Raw genomic sequence first — 26,557 nt, 5'->3', positions numbered from 1 at the left:
GACCTGGCGCAATATTTTTTTAGCTTTCTGTTGAGGCGGGACGCCATCATGTCTACCTGTGGCCGTTCCCAACGATTTACAATCAGCGTGAAGACTTCTGGATGAAGTCCCCACTCTCCCGGGTGGAGGTCGTGCCTGCTGAGGAAGTCTGCTTCCCAGTTGTCCACTCCCGGAATGAACACTGCCGACAGTGCTAGCACGTGATTCTCCGCCCATCGAAGAATCCTTGTGGATTCTGCCATCGTCATCCTGCTTCTTGTGCCGCCCTGTCGGTTTACATGGGCGACCGCCGTGATGTTGTCTGACTGAATCAGCACCGGTTGGTTTTGAAGCAGGGGTTCTGCTTGACTCAGGGCGTTGTAAAAGGCCCTTAGTTACAGAATATTTATGTGAAGGGAAGTCTCCTGACTTGACCACTGTCCTTGGAAGTTCCTTCCCTGAGTGACTGCCCCCCAACCTCGGAGGCTTGCATCCGTGGTCACCAGGACCCAGTCCTGTATGCCGAATCTGCGGCCCTCGAGAAGATGAGCACTCTGCAGCCACCACAGCAGAGACACCCTGGCCCTCGGGGACAGGGTGATCAGCCGATGCATCTGAAGATGCGATCCGGACCACTTGTCTAACAGATCCCACTGAAAGATCCTTGCATGGAACCTGCCGAAGGGAATTGCTTCGTAAGAAGCTACCATCTTTCCCAGGACTCGCGTGCAGTGATGCACCGACACCTGTTTTGGTTTCAGGAGGTCCCTGACCAGAGATGACAATTCCTGGGCCTTCTCCACCGGGAGAAACACCTTCTTCTGTTCTGTGTCCAGAATCATGCCCAAGAACAGCAGACGCGTCGCAGGAATCAGCTGCGACTTTGGGATATTCAGAATCCAGCCGTGCTGTTGCAGCACTTCCCAAGATAGTGCTACGTTGACTAACAACTGCTCCTTGAACCTCGCCTTTATAAGGAGATCGTCCAAGTACGGGATAATTATAACTCCCTTCTTCCGAAGGAGTATCATCATTTCGGCCATTACCTTAGTAAATACCCTCGGTGCCGTGGACAGACCAAACGGCAACGTCTGGAATTGGTAATGACAGTCCTGTACCACAAACCTGAGGTACTTCTGGTGAGGTGGGTAAATGGTGACATGCAGATAAGCGTCCTTGATGTCCAGCGACACCATAAAATCCCCCTCTTCCAGGCTTGCAATAACCGCCCTGAGCGATTCCATTTTGAACTTGAACTTCCTTACATAAGTGTTCAAGGGTTTTAAATTTAGAATGGGTCTCACCGAACCGTCTGGTTTCGGAACCACAAACATTGTGGAATAGTAACCCCGTCCCTGTTGAAGGAGGGGAACCTTGATTATCACCTGCTGAAGGTACAGCTTGTGAATATCCGCCAGCACTACCTCCCTTTCCCTGGGAGCCGCTGGCAAGGCTGATTTGAGGTAACGGCGAGGGGGAGTCGCCTCGAACTCCAGCATGTATCCCCGAGATACCACTTGTAGAACCCAGAGATCCACATGTGAGCGAACCCACTGGTCGCTGAAGTTCCGGAGACGCGCCCCCACCGCACCTGGCTCCACCTGTGGAGCCCCAGCGTCCATGTGCCTTTTAGAATCAGCATCACCTGTCCACTGCCGAGTCCATAATACTCTCCTGGCAGAAATGGACATTGCATTAATTCTAGATGCCAGCCGGCAAATGTCCCTCTGTGCATCCCTCATATACAAGACGACATCCTTTATATGCTCTATGGTTAGCAAAATAGCATCCCTGTCGAGGGTATCAATGTTGTCTGACAGGGTATCAGACCATGCTGCTGCAGCACTACACATCCATGCTGAAGCAATAGCAGGTCTCAGTATAGTACCTGAGTGTGTATATACAGACTTCAGGATAGCCTCCTGCTTTCTATCTGCAGGCTCCTTTAGGGCGGCCGTATCCTGAGACGGCAGTGCCACCCTTTTAGATAATCGTGTGAGCGCCTTGTCCACCCTAGGGGATGTCTCCCAGCGTAACCTATCCGTTGGCGGGAAAGGGTACGCCATAAGTAATCTCTTAGAAATCACTAGTTTCTTATCAGGGGAACACCACGCTTCTTCACACAATTCATTTAATTCATCAGATGGGTGAAAAGTCACTGGCTGCTTTTTCTCCCCAAACAGAATACCCTTTTTAGTGGTAACCGGGTTAATGTCAGAAATGTGCAACACATTTTTCATTGCCGTAATCATGCATCGGATGGCCCTTGTGGACTGTACATTTGTCTCATCCTCGTCTACACTGGAGTCAGACTCCGTGTCGACATCTGTGTCTGCCATCTGAGCTAGCGGGCGTTTTTGAGCCCCTGATGGCCTCTGAGACGCCTGGGCAGGCGCGGGCTGAGATGCCGGCTGTCCCAAGGCTATTACGTCATCGAAACTTTTATGTAAAGAGTTGACACTGTTGGTTAATACCTTCCACTTATCCATCCACTCCGGTGTCGGCCCCGTAGGGGGCGACATCACACTTATCGGCTCCTGCTCCGCCTCCACGTAGCCCTCCTCATCAAACATGTCGACACAGCCGTACCGACACACCGCACACACACAGGGAATGCTCTGACTGAGGACAGGACCCCACAAAGTCCTTTGGGGAGACCGAGAGAGAGTATGCCAGCACACACCACAGCGCTATATAACACAGGGATTTTCACTATACTGAGTGATTTTTCCCAATAGCTGCTTATTAACACAAATTGTGCCTAAATTTATGTGCCCCCCCTCTCTTTTTTACCCTTGTTGTACTGGATACTGCAGGGGAGAGCCTGGGGAGCGTCCTTCCAGCGGAGCTGTGAAGAGAAAATGGCGCTGGCTGTGCTGAGGAAGATAGCCCCGCCCCCTCAGCGGCTGGCTTCTCCCGCTTTTTATAATGTTAATGGCGGGGGTTTTTGCATATATACAGTGTTATACACTGTATTATGTGCTATTTGTGCCAAAAAGGTAAACTAATTGCTGCCCAGGGCGCCCCCCCCAGCGCCCTGCACCCAACAGTGACCGGAGTGTGTGGTGTGCTATGGGAGCAATGGCGCACAGCTGCAGTGCTGTGCGCTACCTTAATGAAGACAGGAGTCTTCAGCCGCCGTTTTTCATCTTTATCTTCCGTCTTCTGGCTCTGCAAGGGGGATGGCGGCGCGGCTCCGGGAATGGACGATCGAGGTCGGGCCCTGTGTTCGATCCCTCTGGAGCTAATGGTGTCCAGTAGCCTTAGAAGCACAAGCTAGCTGCAAGCAGGTAGGTTTGCTTCTCTCCCCTCAGTCCCTCGTAGCAGTAAGTCTGTTGCCAGCAGATCTCACTGAAAATAAAAAAACCTAACAAATACTTTCTTTTCTAGTGAGCTCAGGAGAGCCCACTAGGTGCATCCAGCTCTGGCCGGGCACAGATTCTAACTGAGGTCTGGAGGAGGGGCATAGGGGGAGGAGCCAGTGCACACCAGATATAGTACCTAATCTTTCTTTTAAGAGTGCCCAGTCTCCTGCGGAGCCCGTCTATTCCCCATGGTCCTTACGGAGTTCCCAGCATCCACTAGGACGTCAGAGAAAATAGGGCTTGTAACCTTCTGAGGTGCGAGCAGAAATGTTCGATAAATCGGCACTAGGCACCCAAATCGGAGTTTGGCCACCTAAAGCAGTACGTTAGAAGAGTTTAGCAGATTTGCATAGCTAAATCCGGTACTAATAAGCATGAGCACACAGCACATTACGTTTGGGCAGCCAGAAAACAATTTGATTGTCCCTATAGTGGTGTGCTACTACACATGATAAATTGCAAGTGTATTTTCACCAAATACATCTGTAGTCGTAAGGTATTTAAATTGTATAGGTCCTGTGTTCTAGCATCAGTCAGCTATTTACTCAAGTTAACTGTTATTTTTACAAGTTCTATATAAAGAGGAAAGAGGTGCGATTTATCCTTATTAGTACTTTTTTGAATATTTAAGTATTTTCTTTAAAGTAGTTGGACTATTTTTCTAGTTTGGTCTTTTTTCTGTGTGCCATCACATTACTAGTGTGTATTCATGTATGAGTCAAGTAATATATGGCATGGTGGTAATCCATATCACAGCTGTCATTTTCTGACATTAGGGATCTAAGACTCTAATCTACACAGTGACAGCCTTCTAGTTCTCACTGTTTGATTTACAGGCCATACTGCGTGCTGACCCCTCTTGTCCCAGTCCGCGCAGGCCATTGAGGCCCATACAGGGGAGGCTGTAGACCAATTAGTTGGGGGACATCCCCTCCATCAATTGCCACCCGGGAGGATTATCGTCCTAACCTCTGCACACTTGACCCACTCTTTCTCACATTAAGATATGAGATAAGTAATGTAAACAGAGCATGTACATAATCTCCGTAAGTAATTCGACCTTGTACACAGCCAATATGTGATAATTCTTTACAGATTTTGACACCTGAAATCGTAAATGTACATACCTTCACTTGATCAGACGTAATACTTGGTGTATTTTTCAAAAGATTTAAATAAACACCACCTGGAGTTCTCCTCCTGCTTCCGTTCTGTAAAGTAAATTAGACAAGTTGCACGGATTAATATATCTACATATCTGAGTTTTACCTTCATTAACCGATTTACACATTTCACTGCAGACATAATAGTAATTAGATACCTACCGGTAAGTCCTTTTCTCGTAATCCGCAGGGGATACTGGGATGGTCTTAGTACCATGGGGTATAGATGGGTCCTATTGGATCCTTAGCACTTTAAATCTTTAGAGACTGTGCTGGCTCCTCTCTATGCCCCTCCACCAGACTCAGTCTAGGAAACTGTGCCCGAGGAGACGGACATACATTGAGAGAGGAAATTAGTAGAGAAAAGTGGTGAGATTTCGAAACCAGCACACAACAGGAAGATAGTAACATAACCATACTATTAATTAGGGACAACAGCTGATCCAACCCACAAGTAACATTTGCAGGAACAAAACCGAAGCACTGAGGTGGGCGCCCAGTATCCCCTACGGACTACGAGAAAAGGAATTACAGGTAGGTATCAAATTCCTATTTTCTCTAACGTCCTAGGGGATACTGGGATGGTCTTAGTACCATGAGGAAGTCCCAAAGCTCCCAGACCGGATGGGAGTGCGCTGAGACCCCTGCAAAACAGATTGCCCAAACTGAAGGTCATCAGTAGCCAAGGTGTCAAACTTGTAAAACTTAAACGTATTCAACCCTGACCAAGTGGCAGCTCGGCACAACTGTAAAGCCGAGACGGGGGCAGCCACCAAGGAAGAACCCACCGACCTAGTGGAATAGGCCCAAGCAGACGTCGGAAGCAGCACAGCTGCCGTTGAGTAAGCCTGTTCCAACGAGCAATAGACTGCTTAGAAGCAGGACAGCCAATCTTGTTGGCATCATACAACACAAAAAGCGAGTCAGACTTCCGTGTCCAAACAGTCCGTTTGAAATAGATCTTCAAAGCCTGTACGACATCCAAGGACTTTGGAGTAGCAGCAGTGTCAACAGCTGGAACCACTATTGGCTGATTGATATGAAAAGCAGACACCACCTTGGGCAGGAACTGCTGACGAGTCCTGAGCTCCGCTCTATCCTCATCAAACACCAGGTAGGGACTATTACAAGACAAAGCCCCTAGCTCCAACACACGTCTTGCCGAGGCCAAAGCCAACAGCATGAGTGTCTTCCATGTGAGATATTTCACCTTGTGTAAAGGTTCAAAACAGTCAGACTGCAGAAATTTTAGAACCAAATTGAGATCTGTGTGCGCCGTGGGGGCCACAACGGTAGTATGAATATGAAGGACACACTGCAGAAAGTACAACTACAAACTACAACAAAGTACCCCCTGGCGCTAATTAACATTGGCTCAGTACTTTAAATATTCTGTTTGCATGCAGCTCACTGCAAAAAAAAAAAAAAAAAAAAAGGGACTTCTCTGTCCTTTCAATAATCCACCAGAAAAAGCACAGAGAGCGCTAGTAGACTAAATTTAAAAAGATTTATCTTAGAGCATACATTTAATTAATAAATCCTTCCTATACCTCTATATTTAATTCTATAGTTTCGAAAATTATTTCTATCTCAAAACATGGCCATATGTATATAACAATTTATCAGACAGAAAATAAACATTTATCTCATATCAGCTTAATTAGCATTACAATGTAACCAAGCTCCACTTTAATACTTTGTATCTTTATCGGCACAGATTTCAGACGTTGCTTTGTTAGTGGTATTTGCAGGCTAACGCCGCAGAGTCTCTTTATCCAGTTACAAAGATAATAAATATTCAGTGTTCCCTGCAGCTTTTATAGATCTTAAAACATAGTCTCTGCTATTGCAGTTGTTATTTGGTTAGCATGCAGGATTTTTAAAGCAGTTTTTCTTTGGAAAGAGCAGGCTTGTTCATGGAAAGCAGTTGTTAATTAAGCATGGCCATGTTAATACATATATATTACCACATCCTCCTCCTGGGTTGTATAGCTTTTTAACTCCCGGCTCTGGTGCTTCAAATCTTCTCAGCAAGCCTTATCTGGAGATAAAGTAGAACTTCCCCAGTCGTGAGGCAAGTTGTTTTTGCGTAGCATATCAATTGGGTACTCAGGATCAGCTTTTAAAAGACGCGTTTCCCCACCTGTATATTCGGGTTAGCGGCTTCCTCGGTTAGTTGTTTGAACTCACTGCTCTGCTCCCTTTTATCACCGGCATTTGCAATGCACGCATGCGCACCTCTCCTGCGCTCCAAGCCTCGCTTTCATTTACAGCCGTGTCTCGATTGTCAGCGATCTCCGCTGACGTCCATGCGTTCCATGGTATTTAGTTTAAGCTCACACAGCTGAATCAGTCCTCATCCTCTCATACAGGACTCCAAGCGGGCCTTCCTAGTCATACATTTTTAAACAGTCCATCGGAGCTGCATATTTATTATTAAGAATCCAGTGCCATATATAGGGGATCATAGATCCAATGTTATGTGCAAAAATTACTTATTAGTGTAATGGAGCAGAGACCTAAGGGTTAATAATTACAATTAAACATACATATACATTTAGAATATCTGAGCCTATAATTATATATTAAACACTTTACCTCTTTTGTAGTACATTACATAGATCACTCCTAAAACCTTCCTGTCTAATCTAAAAATAAATAGACATCTTTACTCTATCCCATATTTATACATTCAGTCAGGACAAATTTTTATAATATTCTTTCCAGACCTTCTATATACTATATATTTTCAGCAGACTAATACTAATTACATCCAATTCTCCTTACATTCCGTTTACACATCAGTACATACTTTTAATTCTATATGCTACCTTGTTTAAACCAGTGTTGCCTTTTTACTAATTAGGGTTATATAGTAAATGTAACTCAAATGGGCATCTGATGTCCTGCCCATAATCCACTCCATCTTTTTACCCATGTCAATCCCCCACACAGACCTACATCGAACTCCTAATACCCTACACTGTAATAGCTGTATTTATCATTATCCCTATTCATTAACTCAACCATGTTCAATTTACTAATTAGGGGACTATATCAAGGGTAGCCCAGATGGATCTCTGGTGTCCACTCAATATTTAGAGCACTTTTTTCCACAACGACCCCACACACAGACCTAAAGGGATTCCCAATTTGCCTTACTTCATGTTGAATTCCCTATTACTTATAATTAACTTTATTCAATATGCTTCAGTTCCACCACGTCATTTAGACTGTCAGGGTACAATGTGCCCAGTCGGTATATCCAAAAAGCTTCTCTTCGGCAGAAGGGTATTAAATATGTTGCCGTTCCCCCCCCCAACGTATAGTAGTTTTAATATGTTCAATACCCATGTGGTTGGACAAGGATGTGATCTCACATTTTTATTTATGTTCCTCCAGTGCTTTATAAATCTTGTGTGGAGCATTCGGGTTGTACGTCCAACATACTGTTTGCCACAGCCACATTGCACAGTGTAAATCACAAATTTTGATCTACAGTTCATAAAGCTTTCTCCGGCAGGGTCCACAGGTTATCCACAGGATAACAATGGGATATGATGGAGCGACAGCAGATTGGCACCAAACGATCAAAATTTTTCTGGCCTGCCAGGATGCAACGGGCCCGTCCATATGTCCCGCCCACTGGCTCAGGCAAATCAGTTTTTTGTTTGGTGCGGCAGTAGCAAGACCATGGTCAGAGGGCTGCTGTTTTTTTTATATAAGCCCTAAGCTTTCTTATGTTATTTTTATAGTCTTACTAGTTTTTTGGAGTGATCTTTCTAAACAGCGTCTTATACGCTTAGAAAGAGTCAACTCTACGCCAGGTTGCGACAACGCTTAAACCCACGAGTACAGTGCTGTTTCGGTGGGCGTCTGTGTCGGATATACTAGCAGGTCCAGCAGACGTTACCAGGCTGTGGCCGGAGCACGGAGAGAAGGTAAGGCATCGGATCCGTTTAGTAGATGGAATATGGACATGGCCGCACTGTATTGGGAGGAGACTACCAAACAGTAGCTGACGCGGCTGCCACCGTGGGTGCACCAGCGCTAGGCCTTAGGGATCTTAGGCACCAGGAATAGCATGAGGCAGCGATCCCTAGGGTTGATGTCAGCAGAGGGAGTCAGACGCTCTCCTGGTCGCCCCTCCCCCCGGTTCATGCCTAGTTTCCGTCGAGTCTCCCGCCATGAACTGATTCCTCGCTTCCGTCTCAGACGCTACCAGAGGGGACTCGGTCGCAGCATAGGCCACTGCGTCGGTGTTCACCGAGCACTACCAAGAGAGATACGGTCGCAGCATAGGAGGCTGTGTGACCACTGTGTCTGTGTTCACTGAACGTTACCGTGAGGAGACTCGGCCGCAGCATAGGCGGGGCTGTGTAACCAGAGCGTCTGTGTTCACTATAGGTTCTTGGAGCGGCAGTGTACACTAGTAGCGTATGGATCCACTCAGCGTTCGCTAAGGTATTGATCGATCACTGGAAGAGAGGCGAGTCTCCCTGTATCTCACTCTACTGAGTACGGGCCATGCAGCACTAAATTTCTATCTACTTTTTCAGTATGAATAGTTAAGTGCCTATTGCATATGAGACTGTACATTTACTGTGGTTTTCGCATTGCGTCTGAATACGTTAGATCTGTTTATACAGCATTCAGTAAATGTACGCCTACATACTTTAAAAAGTGTTTGTAGTTGATGAAGTGCTCATATGACTAATATATAACATGTGACTGACTGCTAGTGTGATTGCTGACTTAAATATATGTTGGTCAGTTGTTTCTGCTGATCCTCAATGCTGGTGCATGGGTAGGGTCAGATTGATATCACTTTAGAAGGTTAAAGTGATTACAATCACAAATTGTTTAGTACACTGTGAAAGTGCTGATTATTTATTTTGTCTAGCGGCAAAGGTGACGAAGGTACACTTACAGCAACACTCATATCATGTTTGTCTTGCAAAACTGTATTATCCTCTCAGAATCTGGTTCAGGATGGTTTATGTGCAAATTGTTTTGCTTTTCAGCAGAACACAAGGCAGATACCTATACAACATCAGGTACAGATGGATCCACCTTGGGCTATGTTTGCACAGACTTTGTCCAGTATAGCTGAACGGATAATTCCTACAGCTTCTGTACCAGGAATAGGGTACCCATACATGCAGCTCCCTACCTACGGTACAGTATATAATTTCCCCCAGCAGCTTCTCAAATGAAACAAGCTGATAAACCGATGGTAAGTAAATCTTCACCTTCACAGGCTACACATGACGATTCATCAGAATTGAAAGCTCAGTTTACTCTACTTCGACATACGAAGAGGAGGAAGAAGGTCTCAGCTCAGTAGATATAGCTGAATTAATTAGAGCAATGAAGGCCATTCTATCCTTAGAGTCAGCAGAGCCTGTGTTAAATACCAAGGCACCTGTGTTTAAATGTCCCAAAACAGTTATGACTGAGTTTCCAGGGTCAGACCAGCTGATGGAAATCATGGAAGAGGCTTGTGTAACACCCAACAAAAAATATAGAATTCCCCCAAAAAATGGGATTCCAATTATCCTTTTCCAGCCGGGGACTGTTCAAAAAGGGAGGTGGCTCCTAAAGTAGATACTCATGTGATTCGATTTGTGCGAAAATTTATATTGCCTTTGCCGTCAACATCTTTAAATGATATCACAGATAGGAGAGTGGATGGTTTTCTAAAAACCATATTTTCCCTGTCTGGAGCAGTCATAAGGCCAGCCATTGCTTCAGCTTGGATAGCAAAGGCAGTGGCTGCCTGGGCTGATGCATTGGAAAATGATTTTTCATCAGCTTCTAGAGAGCAAAAATACTATATAGCCCATATTAAACAGGCTCCAGTATTCTTGGAAGAAGCGGCATTCGATATGGGTACTATTGCTTCTAGGACATTAGCCTCAACAACAGCTGCTCGCATAGCAGTTTGGTTACGTACGTGGAAAGCTGATTCAGAATCTAAGAATGTTTTGGAATCTTTGCCTTTTTCTGGAAATATTCTGTTTGGTAAAGAATTGACAGATATTCTGGAGTCAGAAGCAGACTCCAAGAAGGACAAGTTTCCTTCCACGTATAACCCCAAACCTAGGGGTCCGGTTTTCCAGCCCTTTTGGTCTCAAGGAAATCCAAAGGGAAAAAGTGATCTTAAGCAGCCCCAATACAATACGTTTGCTAAGTCAAAAAAGCATTGGGCTACCAAAGGGCCAGCTTTCAAACCAGAAGATAAGCCATCAGCCTGATGGTGCAGGCCTCCTCCTGGAGGACCCCAGGGTAGGTGGCCGACTTCTACAGTTTGCACAGATCTGGCGGTAGTCTACAACACATGCCTGGGTGCAAGCAGCAGTATTTCTAGGTTGTGTGTTTCCCTTCAGGAAGCATCCTCCTCGAAGGTTCATCTGCACCAGCCGTCTCGGGTAGAGACAAAGGCCAGGGCTTTGCAGTTCAGAAATTGCTTCAGTCAGGAGCAGTCATTCCAGTAACCCCTGCACAATGGGGACAGGGTTTTTACTCCAACCTATATTTGGTTCAGAAGCCAAATGGGTCATTTCAGCCCATTCTCAATCTAAAAATGCTTAACAAATATATATGGGTAACAAGGTTCCACATGGAGACGTTACTCTCCATAGCTTTGGCCATGGAGCCAGGGGATTATTTGGTATCCCTGGATATTCAGGATGCTTACCTACATGTTCCTATAGCACTGTCCCATCAGTGTTATCTCATGTTCGCTATCCTCCAGCAGCATTTCCAGTTCCAGGCCCTACCCTTTGGGTTATCCACAGCACCCAGAGTATTTACCAAGATTATGGTGGTTATGGCAGCTTATCTCCGCAAGCAGGGGATAAGAATTTTTCCATATCTCGACGACCTTTTAATCCTGGCACAATCACAGGAATTGCTCCTGTGCCATCTCGAACAGACAGTAACATGTCTGCAGAGGAACGGGTGGCTCATAAATTGGGCAAAATAGTCTATGGTGCCGTCACAACGGACGACTCACTTGGGGGCTGTACTGGATTCAGGTTTGCAGAAAGTATTTTTACCTCGGAACAAGATAGCCAAGGTACAGTCAAAGATTCAGGACTAGTTACACAGTCAGAACGTATCCATTCACGCAGCTATGCAAGTGATGGGGTTGATGGTGTCAACATTTGACATGGTGGAGTATGCACAATTCCACTCGTGGCCTCTGCAGCGTCTGATTCTGGCCAGATGGAATGGAGTACATCAGACAATAAAGAAACAGTCGATGGTACTTCCAGTAAACGTAAGCAAGTCATTAGCCTGGTGGCTACAGACATCCCATCTAGACAAAGGGAGACCCTTTGGATATCAGACTAGGAGATCCTGACAACAGATGCCAGTCTTCAGGGCTGGGGAGCTGTGTCTGGAGAATTATGGTTCCAGGGAAAATGGACCAGAGAAGAAAGTTGTCTGCCAATAAACCTGTTTGAACTTTGGACCATATACATGGCACTGATTCAGGCAAAGGACATTCTTCAGGGAAAACCAGTCCAGATCCGCTCAGACAATGCAACGGCAGTAGCGTACCTCAACCATCAGGGAGGAACTCACTGCCAAAAAGCAATGAAGGAGATAGGTCACATACTAAAGTGGGCAGAAATCCATCTTCCAGCCTTGTCCGCAGTGTTCGTTCCGGTAGTCCTACACTGGGAAGCGGACTTTCTCAGTCGACACACCATTCAAGCAAGCGAATGGGCTGTATACCCGGAGGTCTTTCAGACTCTAGTAGACAAATGGGGGTTGCCAGAGATAGATCTCATGGCATCCTGTCTGAACAACAAAGTGCCCGCATACGGGTCAAGAACAAAGGATACCGAAGCGATGTGAAATGGGACTTTCATATGGCTCATCTGTTTCCTCCGATCACCCTGTTACCCAGGGTGGTGAGGAAAAATAAGATTTTACTTACCGGTAAATCTATTTCTCGTAGTCCGTAGTGGATGCTGGGGACTCCGTAAGGACCATGGGGAATAGACGGGCTCCGCAGGAGACAGGGCACTCTAAGAAAGAATTAGGACTACTGGTGTGCACTGGCTCCTCCCTCTATGTCCCTCCTCCAGACCTCAGTCAAGGAAACTGTGCCCGGAAGAGAGGACAGTACAAGGAAAGGATTTTGGAATCCAGGGTAAGACTCATACCAGCCACACCAATCACACCGTATAACTTGTGATAACTTACCCAGTTAACAGTATGAACAACAACAGAGCATCAGACAACCTGATGCAAACATAACATAACCCTTAGTTAAGCAATAACTATATACAAGTATTGCAGAAGAAGTCCGCACTTGGGACGGGCGCCCAGCATCCACTACGGACTACGAGAAATAGATTTACCGGTAAGTAAAATCTTATTTTCTCTAACGTCCTAGTGGATGCTGGGGACTCCGTAAGGACCATGGGGATTATACCAAAGCTCCCAAACGGGCGGGAGAGTGCGGATGACTCTGCAGCACCGAATGGGCAAACACAAGGTCCTCCTCAGCCAGGGTATCAAACTTGTAGAATTTTTCAAAGGTGTTTGAACCCGACCAAGTAGCAGCTCGGCAAAGCTGTAATGCCGAGACACCTCGGGCAGCCGCCCAAGAAGAGCCCACTTTCCTTGTGGAATGGGCTTTTACTGATTTTGGATGCGGCAAGCCAGCCGCAGAATGAGCCTGCTGGATCGTGTTACATATCCAGCGAGCAATAGTCTGCTTTGAAGCAGGAGCACCCAGCTTGTTGGATGCATACAGGATAAACAACGAGTCAGTTTTTCTGACTCTAGCCATTCTGGCTACATAAATCTTCAAAGCCCTGACTACATCAAGCAACTTGGAATCCTCCAAGTCACGAGTAGCCGCAGGCACCACAATAGGTTGGTTCAAATGAAAAGATGACACCACCTTCGGCAGAAACTGCGGACGAGTCCGTAATTCTGCCCTGTCCATATGGAAAACCAGATAGGGGCTTTTACATGACAAAGCTGCCAATTCTGACACACGCCTAGCCGAAGCTAAGGCCAATAGCATGACCACTTTCCACGTGAGATACTTTAGCTCCACGGTCTTAAGTGGCTCAAATCAGTGGGATTTCAGGAAACCCAACACCACGTTGAGATCCCAAGGTGCCACAAAAGGGGGCAGAATATGTAGCACTCCCTTAACAAACGTCTGAACCTCAGGAAGAGAAGCCAGTTCTTTTTGAAAGAAAATGGATAGGGCTGAAATCTGGACCTTTATGGACCCCAATTTTAAGCCCATAGTCACTCCTGACTGTAGGAAGTGCAGGAACCGGCCCAGCTGGAATTCCTCTGTAGGGGCCTTCCTGGCCTCACACCAAGCAACATATTTTCGCCATATATGGTGATAGTGCTTTGCTGTCACGTCCTTCCTAGCCTTTATTAGCGTAGGAATAACTTCATCCGGAATGCCTTTTTCCGCTAGGATCCGGCGTTCAACCGCCATGCCGTCAAACGCAGCCGCGGTAAGTCTTGGAACAGACAGGGTCCCTGTTGCAACAGGTCCTGTCTGAGAGGCAGAGGCCATGGGTCCTCTGTGAGCATTTCTTGCAGTTCCGGGTACCAAGTCCTTCTTGGCCAATCCGGAACAATGAGTATTGTTCTCACTCCTCTTTTTCTTACGATTCTCAGCACCTTAGGTATGAGAGGCAGAGGAGGAAACACATAGACCGACTGGAACACCCATGGTGTTACTAGTGCGTCCACAGCTAATGCCTGAGGGTCCCTTGACCTGGCACAATACCTTTTTAGCTTTTTGTTGAGGCGGGACGCCATCATGTCCACCTGTGGCAGTTCCCATCGATTTGCAATCTGCGTGAAGACTTCTTGATGAAGTCCCCACTCTCCCGGGTGGAGGTCGTGCCTGCTGAGGAAGTCTGCTTCGGAGTTGTCCACTCCCGGAATGAACACTGCTGACAGTGCTTGCACGTGATTCTCCGCCCAACGAAGAATCCTGGTGGCTTCCGCCATTGCCACCCTGCTTCTTGTGCCACCCTGGCGGTTTACATGGGCACTGCGGTGATGTTGTCTGACTGAATCAGCACCGGTTGGTTTCGAAGCAGGGGCTCCGCTTGACTCAGGGCGTTGTATATGGCCCTTAGTTCCAGGATATTGATGTGCAGACAAGCTTCCTGACTTGACCACAGCCCCAGGAAGTTTCTTCCCTGAGTGACTGCCCCCCATCCTCAGAGGCTTGCATCCGTGGTCACCAGGACCCAGTCCTGTATGCCGAACCTGCGGCCCTCGAGAAGGTGAGCACTCTGCAGCCACCACAGAAGAGACACCCTGGCCCTGAGGGATAGGGTGATCAGCCGAAGCATCTGAAGATGCGATCCGGACCACTTGTCCAACAGATCCCACTGAAAGATCCTTGCATGGAACCTGCCGAATGGAATGGCTTCGTATGACGCCACCATCTTTCCCAGGACTCGTGTGCAGTGATGCACCGACACCTGTTTTGGTTTTAGGAGGTCTCTGACCAGAGTCACGAGCCCCTGAGCCTTCTCCGCCGGGAGAAACACCTTCTTCTGGTCTGTGTCCAGAATCATGCCCAGGAAGGGCAGACGCGTCGTAGGAATCAGCTGCGACTTTGGAATATTCAGAATCCAGCCGTGCTGTTGCAACACTTCCTGAGAGTGTGCTACGCTGATCAGCAACTGCTCCCTGGACCTCGCCTTTATGAGGAGATCGTCCAAGTATGGGAAAATTGTAACTCCTTGCTTTCGAAGGAGCACCATCATTTCCGCCATTACCTTGGTAAAAATTCTCGGTGCCGTGGACAGGCCAAACGGCAACGTCTGGAATTGGTAATGACAGTCCTGTACCACAAACCTGAGGTACTCCTGATGAGGTGGATAAATGGGGACATGCAAGTAAGCATCCTTGATGTCCAGAGACACCATAAAATCCCCCTCTTCCAGGCTTGCAATGACCGCTCTGAGCGATTCCATTTTGAACTTGAATTTCTTCAGATAAATGTTCAGGGATTTTAAATTCAAAATGGGTCTGACCGAACAGTCCGGTTTCGGTACCACAAACATTGTGGAATAGTAACCCCTTCCCTGTTGAAGGAGGGGAACCTTTACCACCACCTGCTGGAGATATAACTTGTGAATTGCCAGTAACACTACCTCCCTTTCCCTGGGGGAAGCTGGCAGGGACGATTTTAGGTAACGGTGAGGGGGCATCACTTCGAATTCCAGCTTGTATCCCTGAGACACAATCTGTATAGCCCAGGGATCCACCTGTGAACGAACCCACTGGTGGCTGAAATTTCGGAGACGCGCCCCCACCGCTCCCGGCTCCACCTGTGGAGCCCCAGCGTCATGCGGTGGATTTTAGTGGAAGCCGGGGAGGACTTCTGTTCCTGGGAACTAGCTGTATGGTGCAGCTTCTTTCCTCTACCCTTGCCTCTGGCAAGAAAGGATGCACCTCTGACTTTCTTGCTTTTTTGTGAACGAAAGGACTGCATTGGTAATACGGTGCTTTCAAAGGCTGTGAGGGAATATATGGCAAAAAATTTGACTTCCCAGCCGTAGCTGTGGAAACTAGGTCCGAGAGACCGTCCCCAAACAATTCCTCACCCTTATAAGGTAAAACCTCCATGTGTTTTTTTAGAGTCGGCATCACCTGTCCATTGCCGAGTCCACAGGACCCTTCTGGCAGAAATCGACATTGCGTTTATTTTAGAGCCCAGTAGGCAAATGTCCCTCTGGGCATCCCTCATATATAGGACAGCGTCTTTGATATGCCCCAGGGTCAGTAAAATAGTCTCCCTGTCCAGGGTATCTATTTCCTCAGACAGAGTATCTGTCCATGCTGCTACAGCACTACACATCCAGGCCGAAGCAATTGCTGGCCTCAGTAGAGTACCGGAATGTGCATAAACAGACTTCAGGATACCTTCTCCTGCTTCCTATCCGCAGGATCCTTTAGGGCGGCCGTATCCTGTGACGGCAGGGCCACCTTCTTGGATAAGCGTGTCAACGCTTTGTCTACCCTAGGGGAGGATTCTCGTGAAGGGGGAAAAGTTACCTCTTGCTTTTTCTCCCCAAACATATAAACCCTCTTGTCAGGGAAAGGGTTTTCCTCTGATATATGCAACACATCCTTCATTGCTATAATCATGTAGCGGATGGCTTTAGCCATTTTAGGCTGCAATTTTGCCTCATCGTCATCGACACTGGAGTCAGAATCCGTGTCGATATCTGTGTCAACAATTTGGGATAGTGGGCGCTTTTGAGACCCTGCCGGCCTCAGAGCAGTAGGATCAGGCATGGCTTGAGACCCTGACTGTCCCAAGGCTTCAGCTTTATCCAACCTTTTATGCAAGGAGTTTACATTATCATTTAATACCTTCCACATATCCATCCAATCAGGTGTCGGTGCCGTCGGCGGAGACACTACATTCATCTGCACCTGTTCTGCCTCCACGTAGCCTTCCTCGTCAAACATGTCGACACAATCGTACCGACACACCGCACACACACAGGGGATGCTCTAATTGAGGACAGGACCCCCACAAGGCCTTTTGGGGAGACAGAGAGAGAGTATGCCAGCACACACCCCAGCGCTATATAACCCAGGGATTACACAGTAACTTAGTGTTTACCCAGTAGCTGCTGTATAACTGATTTTTGCGCCTAAATTTATGTGCCCCCCCTCTCTTTTTACCCTCTTTCTACCTGGAGACTGCAGGGGAGAGCCTGGGGAGCTTCCTCTCAGCGGAGCTGTGGAGAGAAAATGGCGTTGGCGAGTGCTGAGGAAGAAGCCCCTCCCCCTTAGCGGCGGGCTTCTGTCCCGCTTTCTGTGTAAAAATAATGGCGGGGGCTCATACATATATACAGTGCCCAGCTGTATATATGTGACTTTTGCCAAGAGGTATCATAATTGCTGCCCAGGGCGCCCCCCCTGCGCCCTGCACCCTACGGTGACCGGAGTGTGTGGGTAGTGTGGGAGCAATGGCGCACAGCTGCAGTGCTGTGCGCTACCTCATGTGAAGACAGGAGTCTTCTGCCGCCGATTTTGATGTCTTCTTGCTTCTGCCGGCTTCTGTCTTCTGGCTCTGCGAGGGGGACGGTGGCGCGGCTCCGGGAACGGACGACCAAGGTTAAGATCCTGTGTTCGAACCCTCTGGAGCTAATGGTGTCCAGTAGCCTAAGAAGCGCAACCTAGCCGCAGTTAGTAGGTTTGCTTCTCTCCCCTCAGTCCCACATAGCAGAGAGTCTGTTGCCAGCAGAAGCTCTCTGAAAATAAAAAAAACCTAACAAATACTTTCTTATCAGCAAGCTCAGGAGAGCTCACTAAAAGTACCCAGCTCTGTCCGGGCACAGATTCTAACTGAGGTCTGGAGGAGGGGCATAGAGGGAGGAGCCAGTGCACACCATTAGTACTAATTCTTTCTTAGAGTGCCCAGTCTCCTGCGGAGCCTGTCTATTCCCCATGGTCCTTACGGAGTCCCCAGCATCCACTAGGACGTTAGAGAAATATACGTTATGGTAAGAACTTACCGTTGATAACGGTATTTCTCCTAAGTCCACAGGTTCCACAGGAATCCCACCCTGACGCACCTCATTTGAGGATCCTTTTACACACTAACCTCTTCCTTCTTGTATGGAAGGGTGTGCATGTGTGTTCTTCTCACCTGATTAGGGCTCTACATGATGCTCCTGCCTTGTGCTTTGGAATACAACTGATTTGCCTGAGCCAGTGGGCGGGATATATGGATGGGCCCGTTGCATCCTGGGAAGCCAGAAAGCTTTTGATCGTTTGGTGCCAATCAGCTGTCGCTCCATCATATCCCATTGTTATCCTGTCGAACCTTTGGACTTAGGAGAAATACCGTTATCAACGGTAATTTCTTATCATAACGTATATTTTATTTGGTACTTTTCACAACTTTAATTTGAGACAAATTCAGTTTCCTTTCTACTTGTATGTAGACATGTATTACATGTAGGGCTCCCACATTTTTGGAAGACAAAAGGTCTAGTGGGTATCCATGTCTTAGTTATCTGAGATGGTTCTATTTTTTGTTGTTTAAAAGGACTAGTCGTTAATCTTTGTTTTAAATTATCAGATTTTCTGAAGATCACTTTCCCATCAAGGTTGACCGTTTCCCTCAGAACTGTATCCAGATTTAATAGCTCGGAGTTCTTTTTAATATCATATGAATAATTATTATATTTTGTCACAAATAAAGACGATCTATCTTTCTTAACCCCATTTTCTAAGTCAGTGTCTCCACGTGTACCCTTAATAGTCTTTTTCTCCATATTGAGCAGTATGTCCCTCTCCATAATTTCTACTTCCCTTAGTGCAAGCTGTAGAGTCTCCCTCGGATATCCTTGTTCCAAGAAAGAGTCAAAAATCAAACCTGCCTGTCTATTAAACGACTCTTCAGTTGAACAGTTTCGTCTGATCCTGATGAACTGTCCCTTAGGAATGTTCATTTTCCAGATCTTCGCAGGAGAGCTTTTGAAGTTTAAATATTTACTTTGGTCCACCGGCTTTATATATGTCTCTGTTGAAATTTCTCCGTCCTCTATCGATACTGCAATATCCTAAAAACTTATCATGGTTTTACTCTGATTATATGTAAACTTCAAACCGTAATGGTTTCTATTTAAATCGTGAATAAATGTGTCTATCAAATGTGCATCCCCATCCCAAACAAAAAATAAATCAATAAATCTGCCATAGACGATGAGATTCGCACCGAACTCCCCGCCCCACACATGCTCCTCCTCAAACCGCCCCATGTAGAGGTTGGCGAAGCTCGGCACAAATCTCGTTCCCATCGCAGTCCCCCGTGTCTGTAAATAAACTTTAGTGTCAAACAAAAGATAATTGTGTTTCAAAATAAAATCTATTGAATTTAATATAAAGCCACATAGGGACTCAGACATTTCCAGGTCTCCATCCAGGTAATATTTAACCGCCTCTATTCCCAAGTCGTGTGGAATATTTGAATAGAGTGCTTCAACGTCACGTTATAAGGGAATATCCCTCTTTCCACTTGACATTCTTTATTAGATTTAAAAAATGCTTAGTATCTTTGATGTGAGACTTAAGTCTCCCTACGTGGCTCTGTAAATAATAATCTACAAAAAAAAAGATAAATTATGAGTGAGTGACCCAACTCCTGAAATTATAGGATGACCTTGGGGTGAAGTGTCTTGTGGATTTTTGGTAAATAATAAAAAGTGGGTGTGATGGGATATGTATTACAGGTTGAGTATCCCTTATCCAAAATGCTTGGGACCAAAGCTATTTTGGATATCGGATTTTTCCGTATTTTGGAATAATTGCATACCATAATGATATATCATGGTGATGGGACCTAAGTCTAAGCACAGAATGCGTTTATGTTTCATATACACCTTATACACACAGCCTGAAGTCAATTTTAGCCAATATTTTTTTATAACTTTGTGCATTAAACAAAGTGTGTGTACAGTCACACAATTCATTTATGTTTCATATACACCTTATACACACAGCCTGAATGTCATTTAATACAATATGTTTAATAACTTGTGTATTAAACAAAGTTTGTGTACATTTAGCCATCAAAAAACAAAGATTTCAGTATTTCACTCTCACTCAAAATAGTCCGTATTTCGGAATATTCCGTATTTCGGAATATTTGGATATGGGATACTCAACCTGTATAAAGAAATTTTTACGTCTCATTTGATATTGCACCACCACAGAGGGCATCATCAAGAAGGTCCATAAGCTCCTTTTGATACTGGGCAGTGGGATTGTGATTTAACCCGATATAGAACAATTCATTGCCTAGTTGTTTATAGGCCTCACTCAAATAATCCTCTACATCAAGTATCACAATCCTACCGCCTTTATCTGCCGGCTTAATTATTATATTCTCATCCAAATATAGGGTTTTTCTTTCTCCTCTTTGCAGGTTCTCTAAAGACCCCTTTTTCAGCCTTTTCACATAGTTTTTTAAAATTTACCAAAGTATTAGTGTAAAAACTTTCAGTATAAGGGGCCCTTATATTGAAGGGGATATAACTCAAGATTTTTCCTTGAATCTATTTGTCCTCTTTGTGTCATATCGTTAATTCTAAATTTACTTGTTCTTCTGTGTTACCTTGTATATCCTCCAGAATGTCCAGATCCTGGTCCTCCCTATCCAATATTATAGGAGTGCCAGATGTCATGGATTTTTTCATTGTTTTTATTGCAAAACAACGAATACGACTCAGTGTTCGTACGTATTTATTTAAAGCCACAAAGGGTAAATAGATTGGGTTTGCTTGCAGGTGAGAAATTTAAACCCTTCTCAAGGAGCCTCAATTCCTCCTTGTTTTAATTTTCTTGAGGACAAATTGAAGACCCCTTTTTTCCTTTACTGGTTCTCATCTAACGGATACACAGATTATTTGTGGGATTTTCTCCTACCTCCTCTTGATACCCTTGGTCTCTGTCTCTTGTTCTTTTAAGCGGACCCCTTGTATTCGCCCAGGTGGCTGTTTGGCGCCTCCCTAAAAAAGACCTATTGTAGGGGGGAGTCTATATCATCATCAGTCTCAGATCATAACCGTTTTTATTCCTCCACCCTGGGGTGTCTTGTTCATGGCCTGATTCCTGATACAGAGGCTCATACCTAATCCTATTTTCATATTTCTGCTTACCCTGCAGAAAGGTCTGCACTTTTGGGAGGGCAGCCAACTGTTTCTGGAAAAACAGACAGAGCCGAAATCTGAACTTTAAGAGAACCTAAATGTCCATGCCTGACTGAAGGAAATGCAGGAAACAGCCCAGATCGAAATCCACAGCAGAAAACCGACTACTTTCACACCAAGAGATATCTCTCTTCCATATACAATGGTAATATTTCGATGTGACCCCTTTTCTGGCTTGGATCATAGTTGAGATAACATTGGCCGGGATGCCCTTTCTGGTTAGAATCTCCAATTCAACTGCCATGCCGTCAAATGTAGCCGTTTTAAGTCTGGATAGACGAACGGACCTTGCTGAAGATCTTCTCGAAGTGGCAGAGGCCAATGATCTTCAATTGACATGGCCAGTAGGTCTGCATACCGGGCTCTGCGAGGCCAATCCTGGGAAATGAGAATTACCTGAACTCATTCCCTTATTATTCTTTTTAGAACACTGGGAAGCAGAGGAATTGGAGGGAACAGGTACACCAACTGGTAAGACCATGGTGTCGTTAGACCATCCACAGCGGCGGCTTGTGGATCCCTTGTCCTGGAACAATAACACAGGAGCTTCCTGTTGGGTCAAGAAGCCATCATGTTGATTTGCGGATATCCCCACCGCTGCATTAGTTGTTGGAACACCTGCAGATGAAGGCCCCATTCCCCCAGGTGCAGGTCGTGCCTGCTGAGTCAGTCTGCTTCCCAGTTGTCTACTCCCGGGATGAAGATGGCCAAGATGGCTTTGGCATTTTGTTCTGACCAGAGGAGTATCTTGGATACCTCTCTCATCGCGGCTCTGCGTTTTGTACCTCCTTGTCGGTTTATGTACACCATTGCCGTCGTGTTGTCCGACTACTTGAATGGCCTGATTCTGAAGAAGATATGAGGCCTGTAGAATGGCATTGTAAATTGCTCTGAGTTCCAAGATGTTTATCGGAAGGATTGTTTCCTGACTTGACCACCTTCCTTGGAACTGAGCCCCCTGGGTTACTGTTCCCCAACCTCAGAGGCTTGCCTCTGTGGTTAAGAGAATCCAAGTCTGAACTCCAAATGCTCGCCCCTCCACCACGTGAGAGGTCTGCAGCCACCACAGCAGGGAGATCCTGGCCTTGGGCGAGAGATTTATCATGTGATGCATCTGTAGATGTGAACCGGGCCACTTGTCCAGCAGACCAAGCTGGAAGGAATCTCCCGTCTTGGATTGCCTCATAGTAGGCTACCATCTTTCCCAGTAAACGTATGCAAAGATGCACCGACACCTTGTACGGCTTCAGAGGGACCGAACCATCATCTAGATTGTCCTTGCCTTGTCCATAGGAAGGAAAATCCTCTGAGACACAGTGTCCAGGATCATATCCAGGAACTGAAGTCTCTGCGTCAGTTCCAGATTGGAATTTTGCAGATTGAGAACCCATCCGTGCGATGTGAGCACGCGTGCTGTGAGGCTGATGCTTTCCCTCAACTGATCTCTGGAAACAGCCTTGATCATGAGATCGTCCAGATATGGAACGATGTTCACACCCTGTTTTCGGAGAAGCAGCATCATTCTCTGCCATCACCTTTGTGAATACCCTCAATGCCATTGATAGGCCAAAAGGTAAAGCCTGGAATTGGTAGTGACGGTCCTGCAGTGCAGTGTAGATATGCCTGATAGACGACCAAATAGGGATGTGAAGGTACGCGTCCTTGATATTCAGGGACACTAGGAACTCCTTCATGCTGGCCAGAAACTACCGCTCTCAGAGATTCCATTTTATATTTGAACACACGTAAATATGGGTTCAGTGATCTGAGGTTTAGGATAGGTCTTACCGAAACTTCCAGTTTCGGTACCACAAACAGGTTGGAGTAATATCCCCTGTTCTGGAGTTGCGGCGGCACTGGTACAATGAAATGCATTCGTAACAGTTTTTGAATAGATTCCTGTAGGGTTACTCTGGTTTATTGTGAAACTGGTAAGCCTGATCTGAAGAATCTGAGATGGGATAGTTTGGAACTCAAACCTGCAACCCTGGCATATCAGATCCTTGAACCAAGGAATACTGGCAGGAGTTTTCCTAGACTTGACTGAAGTATTTCAGGGGAGCACCCACCTGCAGATCCCCCAGAGCACGAGGCCAACAGTCATGCGGAAGGCTTAGAGACTGAAACTGCATTCTGTTCCTGGGGACCATCTGGTGCTGGTCTACGAGGTTTAACTGTTACCACTTGAGGCGTTGGAGGCACCCCTGACCTTGCCCCTAAATCTTGCAACCCAAAAGGACTGCAGATAGCTGGCGGAGCCGCAAATGGTAAATAGGTGGACTTACCAGCAGTAGCCTGAGAAATCTATTTGTTCAGCTCTTCCCCAAACAGGGCCTCACCTGTAAACGGCAAGTTCTCAACTCCTTTTTTGGAGTCAGCATCTGCTGCCCACTGCAGCAGCCATAAACCTCTGCGTGCTGACACCGCCATCACTGAAGCGCGTGCGCTGATCAAGACTATTTCCTTGATCGCATCACACATAAAATTTGCAGAGTCCTGCATATGTTGCAGGAGGATGACCACTTCATCCTGAGACAGTCTCAAAGTTTTCAATTAAATTACCTGACCATTTGGCAATGGCTTGTGTAACCCAACCACATGCTAGTGTGGGTCTCTGAGCAACTCCAACTGCAGTATACAGTGACTTGAGAGTAGTCTCAATTTTACGATCAGCTGAGTCTTTTAGGGAGATAGCACCAGGCACAACCTTGGAGACAGAAGTATCCACAATCCTTGGGTTTTCCCACACTTTCCTATCCTCAGGAAGAAAACCTATTGGGGATTTTAATTTTTTTGTCAGGATTAACCTATGTCTCTTTAAAGAGCATATTTATGTTACGATTCCTGTACTCCAGACTGGAGAAGATCTTATGGCAGAGATCTGAGTACAGGAATGAAATACAGGTTGTGGGAGCTGGAGAGCCTAGTAACCCCTGGCGCCCTAACTCCGTTGTCTCGCCCGTGTTATCAGAAATCCCCTGCGAGACTATGGTTGCTTGAGCCCATGGCAGCCGCGTTCGAAGGGCGGATTATGTCTGCCCAACCCCGATGCCCCCGCAGGTCTTAATGAGAGACAAGGGGAAGTCCGAGACAGGGTGATAACAAGGGGCCCTCTGACTAAGCAACCAAGCCAGGGGTTACAAGCTAACTAAACTAAATCAAAAGGTATGTGCGGACTAGCCGCCAGGGAAAAGGACAACCAAAGATCCACGGATCCGACACTCCTATCCGGCACCGCTGGACACCAGAGTGGATCTTGTGGAAGCGGAATCCTCCGCAAAGCTCCAGAACTCAAAATAAACACAATAATAAATAGTAGCGGACAAGCCGCAACACACGGCTGCGCCGCGACTCACGAACGCCACCAGATGTTAAAGGTGCTCGATCAGACTCCAGGAACAGATGGTAACTTCCGAGTACAGGATCACTGAGAACAGGAACAAACGAACAGACCGGGACTGGGAACTCTCTCTGCAGCAGAATCAGGCAAACAGGAAGCTATCACCGGCGTCTGTGAGGAGTCCTGGGAGTGCTTTTAACAGAGAGTCTTCCAATCAGCTGTTTGGAGGCTGATTGGATTAAATGCCATGCAGCTGACAAGCTGCATGGCCAGGGAAACAGATGAGTGATAATTACAACATGCCGTGCAGCTGCATGCTACACAGCCAGGAAACCAGTGATGATATAAACTTAGACCCAGCAACGGGGAACACGATCCGACAGTGGCGTCCCCGTTGCTAGGCGCCGGCCGCACTGACGAGCGGACCCTCGGCGCCTAACAGTACCCCCCCCCCTTGAGGAGGGGTCAAGGAACCCCTAAATCCGGGTTTCTGAGGAAATTCTTGAAAAAATGCCCTTTTGAGCCTTGGGGCATGAAGGTCCTCATCTAGGACCCACGACCTTTCCTCAGGACCATAACCTCTCCAATGCACCAAAAAATAAAGCCGACCCCGGGACAACTTGGAATCGAGAACCTTCTCAACCACGAACTCCTGCTGACCCTGTACATTAACTGGTGATCTCCCCTGAGGTTTTTTACGAGGAAATCTGCTAGATGAAACATATGGTTTGAGCAAAGAGCAATGGAAGGTATTTCCGATCCGTAACGTTTTTGGTAGCTGTAACCGGAAAGCAACTGGATTGACTTTTTTGATAATGAGAAATGGTCCAATAAATCTAGGACCCAATCTGGCTGAGGTTTGTCGAAGTTTGATATTGCGAGTCGACAGCCACACCCTGTCTCCTACTCTAAAAGTGCACGGCCGCCGGAACCTGTCCGAAAAATCTTTTTCCCTGAAAGCTGCTTTTCTGAGAGCTATGTGCACTTTTTTCCAAATAAGTTTAAGATGAGAGGTCAGGGCCAGAGAGGAGACAGAGGAATGTTGGAAAAATGAATTAGCTCTGGGGTGGAAACCAAAAACTGCAAAAAATGGAGACACATTGGTGGAGGAATGACAGGCATTATTATAAGCAAACTCTGCCAATGGAAGAAACTCAGACCAGTCATTTTGGAGTTTGGCCGAGTACAAACGCAAATATTGTTTTAAGGATTGGTTCACTCGCTCAGTCTGTCCATTTGATTGTGGATGATAACCGGAGGTTAATGATAATTTCATTTTTAACGAAGCACAAAAAGACTTCCAAAACTGTGCAATGAATTGTGGACCCCTGTCAGAAACAATATCAGTGGGTAACCCATGGAGTCTGAAAACATGACGGAGGAACAAGACTGCCAATCCCTGGGCAGATGGCAATCGGGGAAGACCAATAAAATGAGCCATCTTACTAAAACGGTCCACTACCACCCATATGACTGTGCATCCAGCTGACAGAGGGAGATCCACCACAAAATCCATGGAGATATGCGACCATGGTCTAAGGGGAACATTCAATGGCATAAGTTGACCAATAGGCAAAGAACGGGGAACTTTATGCTGTGCACAGACCTGACACGAAACAACAAACTCTTTAATGTCTTTAGAAAGACCAGGCCACCACACTGAGCGGGATACCAATTCAAAAGTTTTAGCGACTCCCAGATGCCCTGCAACTTTGCTATCATGAAATTCCTCCAAAACAGTTGCTCTCAAAAACTCAGGAACAAAAAGACGGCCAGCAGGAGTATTTCCCGGAGCTTGATGTTGAAGCAGCTTCAATTGAGAAAAAACATCCTGTGTGAGACCTGCCTGAATGACTGAAGGCGGAAGTATGAGAGTAACCGGACTGTTGTCTTGAACGGGAAGAAAACTGCGTGAGAGGGCATCTGCCTTGGTATTCTTGGAACCAGGTCTGAAGGTGA

The 26,557-nt window shown here is 46.4% G+C and overlaps 1 protein-coding gene across 1 annotated transcript in view; it reads right to left on the bottom strand.

Annotated features, from left to right (window-relative positions):
• The window catches only part of PHAX (phosphorylated adaptor for RNA export), a 169,338-nt gene that overhangs the window by 5,954 nt on the left and 136,827 nt on the right, over window positions 1–26,557 (bottom strand). The window contains exon 4 of the mRNA XM_063964236.1: window positions 4,472–4,555. Within this exon, the coding sequence (XP_063820306.1) occupies window positions 4,472–4,555 (84 nt within the window). The remainder of the gene's footprint in view (window positions 1–4,471; window positions 4,556–26,557) is intronic.

Source organism: Pseudophryne corroboree, chromosome 1 (genome assembly GCF_028390025.1).
Source record: "Pseudophryne corroboree isolate aPseCor3 chromosome 1, aPseCor3.hap2, whole genome shotgun sequence".
Classification (NCBI taxonomy): Eukaryota; Metazoa; Chordata; class Amphibia; order Anura; family Myobatrachidae; genus Pseudophryne; species Pseudophryne corroboree.
The sequence above is the reverse complement of the archived record's forward strand: the minus strand, read 5'-3'. Positions and strand labels throughout refer to the sequence as shown.